The following is a 17,521-nucleotide window of genomic DNA, read 5'->3' on the forward strand; positions in this document are numbered from 1 at the left end:
GTATTTTTTTTCCTAGCAGTGTCTGATCTGAAATGATGTAGCTCCGAGCCTGGAAGACTGCTTTACTCTGCTGAATTTCCATGTTTCCCAGGCAGTGTTGTTTTTACTACAGCATAGTGGTGCTTGCTAAGAGTCATTAAGTACCTCCAGTGACCCATCATATTCTCCACCACTAGAGGACATTTTATGTAATGATGGGGTTGTCTCTTCTGAACATTTACTTCAGTTATCCAACAAACCCATGAAAGTCTCCTTAAGAATAGTCTTAGAAGGTGAAATGTGGGGCAGTCAACCAGATGAAGTGTTCTTAAAGCTAGAGTGAGCACACAAAAGGAGCAGAGCTATACTGTGGAGTACAAGATTATCAGGACTTCATGGCTCAGTGACAATTTCCTCACTTCGGGATCTTTTCTGAAATTGAAAATTTGGAATTTAATTCAAAACAACATACAGAGAGCCATTTCTTTAACAAGGAAATTACAGGAAATATACTGTAGCAGGGAATTCCATGTGAGGATGTGCAATTTTTACAGAAGGAAATATGTCATAAGATTTTCCTGTGGTTTTGCTCAGGTTGCCAGTTACTTCCTGAGTGAAGCAGTCAGACACTTAAAGATTCCTTCCAAGTATCCGGTCAACAGATGCGCGTGAGTGAAGAGTCTTTTTTCACTCTCTTTTCACCTTGTGACAATACTTTATTTTAGTCCACTTCATGGTATATAACCTCCCTCTGAAATGTTAATGCCTATGGCTTTAATTCAAGTTGTTGATGTTAAGCTTCAGGAAAAGGAGATGGACAGCAAATAACAGGTTCTTATGTAGAAATATTTCATTGTGGTTGATACCATAAACATGGCAAGGTATTTCCATTTAGAAAAATGACCTGATACCAATGTAACATGAGACACGACAGCTCACCTTTCTTCCAAGCTCCTTAGCTCCCTTCTCTGCGTCTGTTCTGCTCTCATCTGTTTTGAGCCAGTAACAGGAGCAATATTCAATATGCCAGGCAAAGTCTCACCTTTATCTTATATGAGATCATTAACGTTTCTTAAGCAATGTCAATGAAAAACTAGCCAGAATACTGATGTTAATGGTCCTGAGCACTTTGGAAAATAAAAGCAGTCTCTAAGAACTCATATTCAGAAAAAACAGAGCCCCTGTCTCAAAAGGCTCACCGGTCACTTCTCTGGTAGTTTTGTTCATATTTATCTCAAAGCTGGTATTTTCACTCATTCTATCTGTACTGGTTGTCATGTTTTGCACATCTTAATTAAGTAAACACTCTCAAATTATTTTGTAATTGCTTTTAATAGAGAAGTTGGCCTCCATTAGATGTGGCTAAAGAATGAAAATCCCCTAAGTCCTTCAACCAACAACACAAAAACACAGCCAGCCACCCTGTCCATCTGCCTTAAAGAGGAAAATCTGTCTTGCTAACCCAGCAGGCAATTGCATCGGGCAGAATACATCACAGAGATGCGATACTACCAAATCTCTGATAGCAAGAGGGTGAAGATATGGTGTCAGAATAGCTGCAAAGCATAAGCACTTAAAAAGAACAGTATGCTCCTACCAGCAGATGACCTTTCTGAACCCCCATCAGCTGACCAGGGCTTAGAAAGCAAAAGGGAGGAACCCTTTCACCTTCTCAAGGCACGCCACTGCATGTACCAGGAGAACCGAGAGGGATCCATGGATGGGAATACTTCCGTCTATCCGAGATGGAGCTTTTCCTTTTCTCCAGAACTCATCTCACTGGTCATATACCCCTAACATTAGCTCCATCCACTCTGAAATGCTTTATTATGTCTCTATTTATGGTATAAATCCCTTAATAAAGCTCTTTCCTCATATGGCAGCCGTTTTATCTCTTTCAAAAGAAACCCAGAATCTCAAATCAAAATGCAGTATGATCAATACTGCCTCAGTCACTCGCTGGTCAAGAACTTACAAGAATACCTGTCGGGGAACAGAGTGTTGTATCTCAAAATCAAGACAACAGATGGTGACTTCCTATCATAATCTATTTTCCTATCATTCTCCTATGATTTTAAGTTTACTTGCTGTAATTATTTAGAAAATCTGCAGTTATATATTTATTTTCTACATATGTTTATATTTATTTACAAGAATTAGAATGATGAAGAAAACTAGAAAGGTTGATTATAACTAAAATTGTACAGAATATGCATAGAGCCATTTTCATTCTTCTATGGTCTTCCTGGGGGTTTTGCTTACTTTTTTTCCCCTTCTTCTATTCTTTTCTTCCTTTTAATTGTGATAGCATAAACAGATTTGGATTTTCATTAGGAATACTGCCATAAGATTGCAAGCTTTATTCGATGAACTATAAAATCTATTCAATTTGTGGGCACAATAAACAAACCATAGAAAGTAAGGATTTTGTTATTTCAAAGAACAGTTACTGAAAGTATTACGGAATCTTAAACATAACTGAAAGGAAGGTGTAGCAGAAACTTTTCATTGCAGATTTACATAAAAATAAAACCCGATTCTTCCACTGACAATCTTATAAGGCACATGTTCAGAATAAGTATTTTCTAACAGCACTGAACAAGGGTGCACAAAATAATGTGGTTACTTGCAAGTGGATCTTCCCCATATATGCAAAGAGGTCCACATGTGTATACACAGACACACACGTGCATTCACACACTCACACACACACACACTCCTTTTTCAATTGAAAAGAAAATCAACTCTTACACATAATGGCTACCTAGTAGCAGTTTCATACATACCACTTCTATTTTTATATAAAATTAAACCTGGGCAGTATACTAAAAGCAAGAATTATCTACAAAACTTCAAATTCAGCCCTTATAGACCATTTCTTCAAATTATAATTAAAAAAAAAACAACAAACAAACCCAAACCCAATATGGAAGTTAATTTTACTGGTTTTGAAGACAGTAGTAAACTAGAATTTCTGACTTACGTGTTTTGCAGAAATACAGAACCTCAAATTTACAAGAAATATCTGACCTTGTATTTTATTTCTGATCTTCTATTTTGAGTTTTCAGAAACAAATAACTATATATGTCACTCATACCTGACTTATAATTATGCCAGTCATAGGAAAAAAAATAATTAACTGACCAATTCGGGAAAAACTATAGAGGATGCACATACTTTTCTGTATTTTTTGTACTTCCTTTGAAATACACACTCACGCTTTCAATTAAAGTTCATACACAGCTTCAATTTTGAAGACCCATATGCCTCCACACCAGTTTTAAAACTTCAGAACTTGAGTATTAGAACTGATTTTCACATAATCAATTTTAAGGACCTAGTTTATACTATATTGTCAAAACTTTTTTTTTCTTCTATTTTAGTTCTCAATAGTGGAGACATAATGGCACAGCACATTAAAAGGAATTAGACCCTTTCAAATTTCTCCTCCCCTCTCCTACACTACAGGAAGGAAAGAAAGTGGGTCCCTGATTTAGGGCATGTGTATTTAGTCTCCAACAATGGATTTTTTTTTTTAAAACCTATCAAGTCTCGTGTGTATATTCTAAACAAATGCATTGATTCAATTCACTGATTTTTTAAATGTTTTAACTAAAAAATAGTGACTGACAAAACATGTCACATCTCATTTTCTCTGCTTATATCAGACAGTACTGTTTACCTGAGCCACAGTAAAGCAAGTATAATCTCAACTCTGTTTTACAATAATGAATAATATATAATCATACTTTTAATATTTGATTTTGTTTGAATTTCATTACAAAATTAGATGCTCTATTCCCTGCAAAATTCCTATTGTTTCAAGATTTACATCAAGCAAAATTTGGAGAACTATAGTATTGTTCTGTGAAGAATAGGAACATGTAAGTTTTAAATAGATAATGCTGAGAAGTGTTTAGAAGTCATAGTTTAGCTTTAATTTACTAACATCATCGAGAAGAGTGAGTTAGCTCTCATGCAATGCAAATCGTCCTGTTTGGTAGCCCCCTGTGCCTTTCTCTCAGGCATACAGACCTGTTCCTGGTCAGAGCTGGACTACTGAGTAAGATGGAGCAAAGATTTGCTCTGTCACAGAAATTCCTATTTCAAAGAGATTTAGAAGCTAGAAAGGAACACCATCCTGTAAACATTCTGCAAAATACTTAAAATATTTTGCTCTTTATAGTAAGTGGAGTAAAACATCAACCTAAAACCCTTTCTATAATACAACACCACTTCTTATTACTTTAAGAGCATGCCACTGATTCTGATACAGTAAAATAACATCCTACTGTATACAACCAACCATATTCTGGTTGAATACTCAGGCAGAGTGCATATTTGAGCAACACATTATTAATTGCAATTCTGGGCTGCAAATATGCCTACTATATCTATCATCTGGTCCAACTGCATGATTATATGCTTTCTGGCATAAAATTCATAAATGAGTTGTGTAGAAAAGCATTACAATATTTTTGTTAAAACTGACCAAGCTTTACATTTGAAAGAATCACTTCTACTGCTCATCTGGCAATAAAAGAAAAACAAGGGAAAAGGGTGAGATATTTAATGATATAAATAAACAATACTGTTACTTACCTTAGTTTGGATTACCCTGACTATGTGAGAGGGATGCTGCAATAAGCATGCATTCTATGCTAGGCTGAAGCTTTTACTCTTTCCTTTCCTTCTTTTAGTGAGCAAGAACCCTCAGGGTCAGGTCCTGCTCCCACTGAAGACAAGAGCAGAAGTCTTTACCGGGGTTCAACAGAAGCAGGACAGGGACTTTACTCTCTTCTGTTTTTTTCTTTTTTTCTTTTGATCTTTTTGTATGAGCTTTTGTTCCTTCAGGCTATGCAGATATGAAGCTTTTAAGATTTCTGAAGTCACAATGAGAGTTGGAAGTCTTACATTCCTAATGAAGCATCACGTTGTTGTGTAATTTATGTGAAACCACTGACCCCAATTTGCCAGTGTTATTTTTAAAAGAAAAAAAAATATTTGATTTACTCTTGACTAAGAAATCAAAGGTAGTTTTAAAAAAAGTATTTTTTCCCACTACAGGTACAACCTTTTATCCGAGTTATGTAACAACCATTCATTTGCTCAGATTTCAATTCCCCTATTTGTACTCAACTGTTCTACTAGAAGAAACTTCGTATACATAAAAAGCTGCTCTTAGCCAAACCCTTATTCACTGCTGATACCCACATACGTCTCTTTGCATTTCCTTGCCTACCTGTAAACAAGGCTTCTAAGAGATAAAAACATTTTTCATTTATCAGGACAGAAAGTTGTTATGGCACGTATTCTAAAAGGCATTTGTATATTCTTTCTTGCAGATGTCTTACGATCAAAGGAAATGAGTATTTCAGAAATTTATTGACAGCTGGAAAATCTTTTCTCCTGAGTGGTCTATATCCATACACATGTAACACAGATGCCACAGATGAAATAATGGTGAACCACGTTTGTTGAGAGTCCTGTATCCAAAGAGTGTGTCTCACTCACCTGTTTGGCTAAGTTGAGATGTGCTTCTGCTCCTTCGAGACACTATGGCAACCACTTTGGCACTAAGGCTGGAACGCCTTTTCTTCCCACCTGTTCCAACTGTGCCGACAGCCGTGTCCGACTGACTTCCATCATTGTGCTCCAGCTTATACATCTCTCCACTCACACTTGTGCTCTTAGTGATTCTCCCTGAAGTCCCCATCCGTCTGCCTTGCATTTTAGGAGTAAATGTACTATAGTTACAAAGTAAAAACAAACATGTTAATTTGTCTGTGTAACCGTATTTCCAAAAGCCTTTTTTTTTTTAATTAGTAAATTAATTTCAAGTCTTGATACATTTTATTTTGTTCACAAATAAAAGGTTAATTTGATGCTTCTCACAATATTTATGTCCAGTGCTATAATTTGTTCCTCACTTCTTTAAAGGAAATAAATAAAACGAACATTTTTCCATGGTCTTCAGAGTGGCAGAAAGAGAGACAGGCAACAATTAAAAGTCATGTGAAGCCTTCTTGCCTATATCCCCAGAATACAGAAAGCAATAAACCAGCAATTTTAAGAACAAAGAAAATGAAACTGGGTCAAGAGAATATATGTAGGTTAATACACATATCTTATTGGCACTGTTAACCAAAGCCTTAAGGCCTAATAGATATGAATATATCATCTTCTATATTTTCACACTTCACAGAAAGAGATAATATAACATGTAGTATTTTTTAGGTCTTTGCTCTCTCACTTCTTTAAAGGTAAATGCAATAATCACAGTATGAAGAAATAATTTTGAGGCTAAAAACCCTAATAACCCAGTAGAACTTTCATTGATTGACAGACAGATGAATCCGTCAGTTCTGTTTGATTTTCTTTAGCTATCACATTGCATTTGAATGTTTCTATACAAATCTCGTTTCCGCTCCTGCACATAAAGGCTAGATAAAGTATTCAGAATCATGCTCCAGAGAACAATCTCAAATACACACAGGACATACTAATACGCGGTCCTAGCAATTCTACAACCCAGTGATGCCCTAGCTCTGATGGCAATACCAAGTTAGCCAACACTCTGCAGAGACCCAGACATTTAAGCTGCAGCCTGACTTACTTCAGATGTAGTTGTTAAATTAGCCTAGTACATGGGGAAACTCCTTGATCTTGTATTGCTGAGGAGTAGACCTACTGGCAACATATTAATTTTAGGGATTTTTTTTTTCAGTAATTCTGTATTTTGAAGAAAAATTTTGAATTTATTTGTTGAGCAACAGTCCTGCTGCCCCTCCCAGCAAGATCCATTCCCAGCAGATGTGATGGCCTGCTCTTGGCTCCCCCTCCAAAAAAAAAATAAAAATAATCAAACCAAACCAAACGAAACCACAAAAGAAAGGAGTTAGAGGCACAGGCATCTTTATGTCACAGCAAGTTTCAGACAGATAGGAAATCTTGCCAGGGAGAAGTGAAGGGGTCTGTGGGAGAAAACCTGACAACTCGTGACTTCTACTGATCTGGACCCTGCTAAAGCTCTACTCAGCCCTGTCCAAACGCAGATCCAGTAAGGTATAAAATAATGTATTCCCAAATTACGTTTTACTGACAGTTACCCTGATTTACTAATGTGTGGCCATAGGTTAAGACCAGATAAAAATAGATAATATTGTTTGAAGAACTTGAAGAAGCCCTTGAATAGACAACACTTAATAGAAAGGTCATTATCAGTCTCTGCATAGGCATTTAACTACATTCAGCGCTTAGCATCTGCTCCTGTTAAGTTTGGATAAAAAAACAGCTACCACCTTCCCATAGAACGATGGGCTGTGACGCACTGCAGTGCTCAAGGACACATTTCAGTGGACCACCTGAGGCACATTGACCTTAATACAGGTTCTCTGTTGTTCCCCACCCATCTCACTGTGACTTTAGTGATTGGCTTTTGAGTTTGCATGGCAAAAATAGAAGAACATAGGCATTTTGATGTTTCTGTGTAAAATTCCTTTGTATTTTATTGGTCGATTTTCCCCAGAACACACTCCCTCATATATATGCGAGCACTCACACATACAGACACATGTATCTAGTCAATTATTCCAGGAAGAATTTTAAATGCATTTTCTGATCATTTAAAAAAAAAACCTCAAAAAAGACCATCTTCCATAAATATGCAAGTATCAAGGAAAAGGTTTTGTGTCAGGCAAACTGGTTTTGTTCACATAAAAAATATTAAATCGCCAGAAAATGCCCTAAAATAATATGTTTCCAAAATAGAGACTGATTTTCTTGAGGGAGATAAATATAAGTTTCTTGGCTTTAATATAAATCATGTCCCTAATATAGTACAGGTGTTTAGTTCATAAGCTACATACACTGCTGTTTTTCAAAGTTGCAGTGATTACTAAATGGTATTTTTATTGTGGCTCACAGAATGCAAAAACCTCAGATTTACAAAATAACTAACTTAGCAGCTACTTTTGTTTTGAGTAACACAGATTTATTTCTTTACCTCTCCACAAACACTGTAATGAAAAAATATGAATTGCGATTGCCACATAGGAGTCATTATTCTTCAAAGAGAAAATTAATTTTAAAAAGCAGTGATGAACATCTCAAAATTCATGCTGAAACTTCTGATAAAAGTATTTTTCTACAATTTGAGAAGATTTAGTGAGGTTTATCTTCCTTAATTTTGGGGCTTGATATTGGTCCATAGCTCTAGCACAGAATTCTGGCTATGGACAGAGAATGCTAGGAAACGTTTTCTCTTTTAGAATAAGTAATGTTACTAATTTGCGCAGTTATGAAAACCTTAAAACTAGAGATCAAATTTATCAAAAGTGTGATAATCCTGTCTGAATATGCAATCAACCTGTATCATTAGCTTGGAGTGCTATTATACAGTCCCTATATTCAAACAGAAACTTAGATCCCTAATTCAGTGCATCGGGGCTTCCCAACGTCATTCCGACACTGGCCAGTTTCTGATGTTGAGTCCCTCCTCCTCCTCTGCTGAGGGAACAAGGCCCCACAGTCATGACTACTGGGTGGCAGAAGGCACCACCACTGACTGGTTTGCTTCTCTGAAGGAGGAGATGCTTTGCCATTTCAAGCAGAAGGCAGACCAAAAGTATAGTCGATACTTGGAAAGGGTGGAATCATGCAGGTCTCATTTTCAGGGGTTCTACTTTCTACTTTGATTAGACATGGACAATTCTTTTCCACATGGATAATTCCTTTCCACCAGTGCTTGGAATTGTGTTTCAGTGACTATTTCTGCAATGCTCATTATGCCCCCTACTTAAAGCTTTCTGTAGTTATTTTGTTCCCTTTTTGAGCCACGGATTTGTTGTCAATTCTGGAACTCTTGTTTCTGCATCAATACTTTAGTAAGAGGCGAAAGAAACTGAAAATACTTTTGAGAGCATCTGTTGACATTTGAGCTATATTGACATGTGCTTTGCTGACATATTAATCCACAAATGTATCATTTACAGCATTACAGTTTAATGGACTATAAAATCTGCCATGCAATTAAAGAAATTATTGTTTATCATACAACTGACTTCGCTGTACTGAATTTCAAGTGTTTCTGAATATGATAAATACCAATTGTACAACGTTTTTATGCCAGTCTACTTTTTTGTACAATGGAGCTGAAATGCTCTGATCTCACATTATTTAATAAGAATTTAGGAGACAAGGATGTCCATCAACTGAGAAATAAGAATTGACAGTATCATAACTTTAGGAAAATCCCATTTTCGATGTATTAAAACCCTAATTCAAGGACTATGAATACTTCCTGAATAATAGATAAATTAATTTTTCCAAGACCCAGACAAATATAAATTTTCATTCTCTGTGAAGGGTAGAGGGAATCAGAAGATTTACCTTAATAAAAGAAAGACTGAGATATTTGGCATTCAGATTAATCTTGTACTTGGTTTTACCTTGCAGATATAAAGTCCTGCTTTCCTAGGAAATATGTTCTAGTGTACTTCTAGTACAAAATAGCTATTAGTTTGCTAGAAACAGGCTTAATGGGATAGGACCAAGGATCAAATCCGACAGTTTACAGCTGTCCAATACTTCCCCTTGTCATCACTAGGCAAACAGATTAAGATTCCTTTGCGTTCATCTAATCCCTGGGCTAGTTTATTATTTTACATTAATTGGAACAGTATTAAAATAATGGGCATTTTAAATTCAATCTTCTTATACAATCTAATCGAGTACCCTTAGAACACTGTATTTTTCCATTCCATTAATGGCTATCACTTGGAGAAATAGCTCCTAGCTCACACTGTTACTTTCTTCAATATGGTTCGAGTTTAATTTATGAAGCACACAGAAGCAAAAGACCTGCATGAATTTACATATATCCTTTTGCACTTAACCCTTCTGATAATAACATACCTAAAATTTTATTTTCCTTTAGTGGACTTGCTGGGATAAGTGACACATCCATTTAAATGCAGACACAAGTTTTTGCAGGCCTCTGGCTAAAATCACTAAATTCTTGTTATATTGCTGATTCAAACCTAGTTACCATAACACAATAAATGAATACTGTTTTCAGTAGCAGAATAACTAAGAATAAAATAGTTATCAGTATACTCCATTTAGTTCTTGAAATTATGAATGAAATAATTTACTACATTTTTATTTAAAATTGTTTAACCATCTTTAGCAATTCTTTCAATGACTAGTTCAGCAAAAACCATACATTATTTCTAATTATTGCCATAATAACATCATCAACATGTATATTAAGAATAGGTACAGACAATCTATCTGTGCCTTTGTTTTACTTCACAGATATTTAGCATGGAAAAAGTCACTTACTTTTTAATTTATTATTTTTTTTAATTGAAGTAAACCACTAAAGAAAAACCCCTTTGACCCCAGCAAGATCTGAGGTACATCCCCAGCCCAAGCTCCCCAGAGCTGTCCTTCAGCACTGGGGTCACTCCCTACCCCCCAGCTCCCCTGTCAGCTGGGAAGACTCTGCTCCCCCTACCAGGGGAAAAACACTTCCATTTTCCTGCCAAAATTTATGCAGTTGAGATAGATCCTATCTAAAGGGGTATCTGTACTACACAAGGCAAAATCAAGACTGCATTTACACTTCAGCCATCAGAGCTGTGAAAGAAAGCAGTACTTTCAGTTTTGCAAGTTGCCTGAAAGTTGTACTGTGAGAACAAAGAATGAACTATCAAGATAAAAAACTTAAAGAGTAGTTTCAGTTACAAGCTGCCCTGAGGTAAATTCTGTAAAATGAACACACTACAAGGACATTATGGATTATAGTTGCTTATATTAAACTATAGCATACACAACTATATAGAACTGCAACAAAGCCAATTACATGTATTAAATCATGGTATATCTCTCTACATACAGATATTGAATACATACATTCAAGATGCAGAAAATCATACTGAACAAATTATTTGGATTAAGAAAATTAGTATATAGATATACACTCAGCATTTCTCAGTAACTACATCAAATATCTGCCAATAGTACACATCACCTGAAAAAGAAAGATAGTAAGACACAGGAAGCTAGAACAAACTTTGTTCATAAACTCACCTATATAATATCTGGAAGTATATCCTTTTAGGGTAAAAAGCATTAAGCAATTAGCCATTGCTAAAATTACAGTATTTACTTCATTCTCTTAGACTTACTGATGATTTATAAAAAAATACTTTAGGTATTTATTTTCATGATTGCTCATTTTTACTCCATCCATTTTTCCAATAATGCAAGCCACAGGTAAATAAGCAATCCCCTCAATTCCTTGCCGTATAGACGATATTTTAATATAAGTTCTTTCCACACCGTTGAAGTAACTTGAATCTTTTGACAGAATCCCTGAGCTTCACCAGCACGAGCTAGTAAGCTTCCTTTCTCCTCTGCTGAATGCAGAATCACGTACTAATTCATAGCCTCTATGGCACCCTTTTGCAATGAGGTAGCTCATGAATACTAATAACCTCCTAAACGTGTAATAGTTGTGGACCAAAGGGAAGATGAGCACTGCTTTATAATGAGAAACATTACATTTCTAAAAATAAACTGTCTTGTTACTAGTATTATATGAAACATAATTCATAAATCCAAACTCTAAATTACCTGTCCACAAATTGCTGTCAGTCTTAGAATATATAGCTATACTTACATATGATATATAACATTTGTTTCAAGATCAATTAGTGTACTATTTATGGTATTTCATAAATTAACTCGAACAAGGTGTTTTACAAACCACGGGACAAACTCATATCCTATATTAAAATTCTCTCTAGCTAGTCAAGAGACTTTTTTAGATCATGAAGAAGTTAGTTGATTCAATGAAATTGTTATTTTGTACAGTCTGTACCAACTGGAAATACATATTAATTTAACACACACATTGATCATGTATTAAATCCACGAAATAGTTATTAGAACCAGAAAAAAACTTGCTTCTCCTGTAAAGTCACCATATTAGAGTTCTATTGGTGTATTAAGATAATGGAAATCCAGTAATTCTTGTAAAGTATATCTGTTCTTTACAATATTCTTATATTGTAAAGAAGTGCTACTCAGTGACACAGATACTGCCTCTGGAATGACAGAGTCCCAGCCCCATTGTGTTCAACGTGTAAACCCTCATCGAGGCAAGGGTTGGGGAAGGCTTCATTACAGAAGTCTCCTCTGGGAGTTTAACTGGTTAACATCCTTCTTTGGAAGACCAGGAAATTTCCATGCTGGAATATAGTATCAGAATGTGTTTTGTGAAAATGCCTTTCTCAGTAACACACTGACATGTGAATTGTGCAAGTTTCACAGGTCTGACAGATTTCTAATTTTTAAACGCGTAAAATTCCATGAAATAAAAGAATAACAATTCAGAAAGTAAGTCTGAATGTTAGAAAAGATAAGCAGATTTTAACTGTTTTCCAAAGCACTTCATCAAGTTGATCTATATTCTCTGAAACAAGCACAACAATCGTCTCTGTATGCGGGAGCCCGTGTGTCTGCCTGCACGTACCCATGGCGCTGTCAGCCTGAAGCCAACTAATCACAAGAATCACAAAATGAAACCAACACAAAAGCAGTTAGCTACTGCAGGGGTGCTGCTCAGGGTTAAGGATCAGTATTAATGCTGATGCAGGCAGGCTAATGGAAATCAAAGGACAAACAGGTCAAATGACCCCAACTTGACTGCAAATAGCCACGTATATATCAAGTTCAACTGTACCAAACATGGCAAGCACGTAAATGTTAAACAGGTATTAAGGAAATAGGTATTGGGCAGCGTGTGTATGACAAATACAAAAATGTGGAGATTTTTATGCTCACCACTGAATAGAGAAAGCCTTCTTCAGTAAAAAGAAAGCTGAATTAATCAGTTTTTCTGCCTTTATAATGTTCAGCAATAACATATTATTATTCCTGTTACAACAAGTTGCATTGCATTTTTCCCTCCAAAGCATGAGGTACTGAAGCACCTGTGATCTCACTGCTCTTCAAGTAAAAAGGCTACATCATCAGTATGGGATAGATTGCTCATTGCTCCCTTACAAAAGTAATGGCAACAGGATATAGCCACAAAATAGAGAATGGAGGAGGAAAATCTGAAAGGCTAAACTGGAAGGAGAGGACTAACAAAGACAATACAGAAAACATTTTTAAAAAGATAAATCCAGATGAAGAAAAAACAAGTGAGAGCTGCTTTGAGGTCTCGGCCATGGCTAAAACTATTTTCCTACATTTCTCCATTCTAAAAATAACATGTACTGCCTGTTAAAAATGTTAGTGTAATGTTCCTGTAATAAAAGTTTATGAATTATACTTCATCTTAATCAATGGCAATAACTAAATGAAAAAACCAATTAAAATTACTTTTCAAGCTTTTTCAGATCATAAGAAAGGCTGCTGGTAACGTGATGGTTTCTTTGAAAGGGGACACATAATTAGATAATTAGAAATGCACAAGCAATGCTCCATTTTTCACGTACAGATGTTCTGAATGGATTAAAGACTCCATCTCCCTCCCTCTCTGACAGACACATAAAGCAGTTTATAATGATGGATTTGAAAAAAATAATTATCTTTAGATAATGAATAATTAGAACATTAATTACTCTGGCTTCACCTTGGTTTTCTACATAAATGACCTCAGAACCAGAAGTTTCCATCTGTAATATACTGTTTGGGGGTAGAAAGGATACATCATATTTTTAAGCAGCTTAGCTTAACTGCTTTCATGTATTGCCTCCACAACAAAATTTGTGGGATATTGCTCTTGATTTCCCCCCCAGAAAGCAAGAGTTTTGACTCAGGTCACATCAGTGAGCTTGCCTGTGCCCCAAGAGAGATCACCCAAGAAGCAATATTAATTAAATCACCATGCACGTTCAATATATTTCTCTCTAATGAAGCTGGGAAGTGCACTAGTTCATGGAACGGTTTTGGTGTTTGATTTTGAACTGCAGTGATCTGGGCAATCAGAGACAAAAGTAGGATTGCTGATTTACTTCAAGCATTGCGGTGGATGCTTATACTGTGGAGAATTTAGATGCAAAATGCCGGTCAATTACAAAGTTTCTGGCTTGCCTGTTAGTTACATCTATTCTTCAAATTTGTCAAACATTAAAACTTCAGGTAGGAATCTTCCATGCCTTTTTTCTGCCCAAGGTTTAATTTATTCTTTTATTTATTCTAAGTTCCAGCTGAAATACCATGAGAGATTGTCTGGTCCTTTTAAAGAAATTAAAAAGAAAAAAAAAATCCATATTGTACTGTTGCACAATAAATTAATAAATTCACTTGCTTTGAGAAGTACTTATGGATGGCTGGTGCCTGACTGAAAGATGACAATGAGGTGATCCTTCTATTAGAGCACAAACTGTTTTCTGTTCTTTTGAGTATCCGTAAATCTGTTAAAACAACATCTTTAAGTCATAACTCCCATATTAAGAGACTTTAAAGAGATCAACAGTTAGATACCAGGAGACTTTCTATTACAAAGTGGCACTGCACTCACTCACAGCTCCTACTGCTAAATAGATTGGATATTTCCTGAATATTACTTTTTCACCTCAAGTCTAGAGCCAGAAAACCAGTATTTGCCAGGAATTGCACCTCTTGGCTACCCTGGATCTGAGAAAGTTAGCTGGACTGCCCAGGATGCGGGGAGGTTGCATCTTCTCTGTTGGCCGTCAGGCATGACCCAAGACAAAGTCATCTGACTGGAGTGCAAAAAAGTGAGGTGGACAATAATCCCTGGAAGGAAGGAAACTGGTTCATGGTGATACTGAATTAGGAAGAGAATAAGAAAACTTGGGGAACAAGTTCTTTTCATCGCTCATTCTGAAGACAAAATTGTTCCTAAGAATTCCTGAGACTGAACGAAAGCCTTTCCAACATGCCATCACAAGTATTTATTATATTATAACCCCCCCAATGAGATGGTCAGTTTGTATTTTGTAGCAACAAAACAGTCACCATCCTCTCACTTTTGCAGAAAAAGTACACTTTTTCCATGTGTCATTTACCCCATTTTGCACGGTGAATGTGCAAATCATATAAACTTGTCATCTTTCACTATGTAACTGGGTTAAACAAACCAGAATGTTAAAGAATTAAGTATGTTTTTTGCTCTGACGATTGAATCCATAGCATCAAGCCAGAATAAACTCACATGCAACAGGCAGCATATGATCACCAATGAATACATGTTTGAAATGACTTGTCAAACGTCACACAAAACCTATGGGGCTGCGACCCAAAGAGATTCATTTCCCAGAGCAGTAACTAAATGAGCCAGACGACCATCCTTTCTCTTCCTACGATTCCCTCCTCAATTTAGCTTCTCTAAACAAGTTCTAGCTTCTCTAACAGAGAGAATCTGAGTTTTAAAGATGACCAACTCTTTCTGCGCGCCACCTTCATTTGTCCCTGACCCATACCATGCACTGATTGAGGCAATTTCCACAGAGAGAAATCTGAGACTAATTAAATGAGTATGCTTACATACAAAAAGGCCACGTTTACACAGGCAGCCTCAGTTCTAGTGTTTCCTATCTTTCAGCACTTAGCTTTGCACTCCTCATATTCTTCTAACTTAAATTTTGTGAAAGTTTTCTTTAGTAAGCATTCTGTATATTGCATAAATTCAGATTTAGTGCTTCATGTCATGAAAAACATTCACATGTAAGCAGTAGAACTATACTGGAATATAGTAATATAATAACTAGTGGAGTATTTTATTCATACATGCAAGCTGCTGTTATTTTTCTCCTGATTTTTTAAAAATATAAACATCAATCTAAATGCTATGCAATGTTGGCCTTTTCCTTCCATTTTAGGCTACATTCTTAATCAGGTGATTTTTTATAAAAACACATTTTATTCCAATATATCAAGAACTGACGAGTGAACAGCCATAAATTTAACAAACCAGAACTTTTAAGTTTTTCCTTCCTGTTTTCAGTTGAGGTATTGTAAAATGAAGGGTTTTGGTGATTATAAATTTATTCTGACAGCTGTTCAAGCCAATTTACTGGTCATTCTTCCATTTCTGGTCATTATGAATTTCAGAGACTTTACTGAATTGCTTAGTCAGGCAAACTTTGTTAAAATTGTAGTTTTCTGACTTTCTACATCTAAGTAATTTTTATTGATGACATTAAACATACCTTCACTATTCTGTCTGAACTCTGATAAATTTACTGTACTTGAATTTCTCTTCCAGCTACTCATAAGTAATGTTATTTGGAGGCACGGAGACTAACCGTAAAATCACAGAGTAATGCAAAAGATCACTCTCAGATCAACGATATACTATATACACTCTTCCAGCACTTGTTCAAAAGGAAAGAGTCTATATGGTAACTGCTCTGTGGAGATACTTGCAATACAAATACATGATGCAACACAGGGACCAAAAGCTTCCTGTAAACAAACTTAGCTCTGGAGTGAGAAGCCACAGAGCTGCACTTAGATGGTGTTGTGCCCATCCTCACAAGCCCTGAAAGCCAGGACTCCTGGTCCAGGTATAGCAAGTTGCTGACTTGAGATAATATGCCGGGATAAAGTTGTATATGAATAGCTGTTTATGCACCACATGACTAAACCAGGCACTCCAGAAAGGGAATCAAACTGCAAAATAGAGACCAATACTTCCAGATACTATAGCAGGGAATATCCAGAAGCAGGGATATGTCCAGAATAAGCAGCATGATGGTACCGCAGTGCCAGAGTTGGTGGAAGGAACCCTTTTCTTCCCAAGATTTCTACCCGAGTTTCTTACGCTGTGTTATGGTTTGGATAACCTGTCCTGAGCTATATACTTTTAGCTTTCTTAAACTCTGACCAACTCACAATGTGATAGCTTCTCTATTGCCAATAGAAGATCATGCATCTTAAAGAAAGCTGCCCAATGCTGAAAAGGTTCCCAGAGTGGTTTTATCCCTATAGCTTTGCCCAGAAGTCTTGCTTAGGCTTTTTGCTGCGTAAATACTCCTTCTTTACAAGAATGAACACTATTGCCATCCTGAAGTTTGAAAAAGATGCTCCTTCATTTGTCAGATCTGATGAAAGCTAGAACAAAATTGTCCACATTTGTGAAGGTCTTTGCTAACCCTGCTAGGGAATCTGCATTAGCCACAAGTTGCATTTTGCACTATATTTAAATTGTATTCTCTTTCAAGACAATTTGGCTTGCACTGTTTGGTGTCATATCCATATCTCTCCATTTTAAATTGTTGTATTTTAAGCAAAGTAGCAGTCACATCACTACTACTCAACACAGTTACACTGAAGACTGACAGGTTTTCCATTAGCTTGAACTTTTGGTCTGTGTAAAAAATTGAAGAGCAGTGTAATAATTTTAAAGACTTCTCTGTCTTGCCAAGTATCAATTGCCCCTCTGGGGGAAAGCCAAATAAAGGTATCAGTTTGTTAAGCACACAAAACAGTCAAACTGCCAGCTTGCAAATAGAAAGGATAAACCCAGATTTAAAATGTTACCATTACACTCATGCT

The 17,521-nt window shown here is 36.1% G+C and overlaps 1 protein-coding gene across 37 annotated transcripts in view; it reads right to left on the reverse strand.

The window, feature by feature from the left end:
* RIMS1 (regulating synaptic membrane exocytosis 1) overlaps nucleotides 1-17,521 on the reverse strand; it is a 335,679-nt gene that overhangs the window by 38,435 nt on the left and 279,723 nt on the right. For 28 of the 37 annotated variants that reach the window (XM_055714419.1, XM_055714416.1, XM_055714435.1 and 25 more), the window contains one exon: nucleotides 5,495-5,727. The exons of 7 other annotated variants lie outside the window; for them this stretch is intronic. In XM_055714419.1, the coding sequence (XP_055570394.1) occupies nucleotides 5,495-5,727 (233 nt within the window). Of the gene's footprint in view, nucleotides 1-4,582; nucleotides 4,679-5,494; nucleotides 5,728-11,074; nucleotides 11,397-17,521 lie in introns of those variants that run through there. 2 more of the 37 variants (XM_027797416.1, XM_027797423.2) reach the window with 2 other exon arrangements.

Source organism: Falco cherrug, chromosome 6 (assembly GCF_023634085.1).
Source record: "Falco cherrug isolate bFalChe1 chromosome 6, bFalChe1.pri, whole genome shotgun sequence".
Taxonomy (NCBI): Eukaryota; Metazoa; Chordata; class Aves; order Falconiformes; family Falconidae; genus Falco; species Falco cherrug.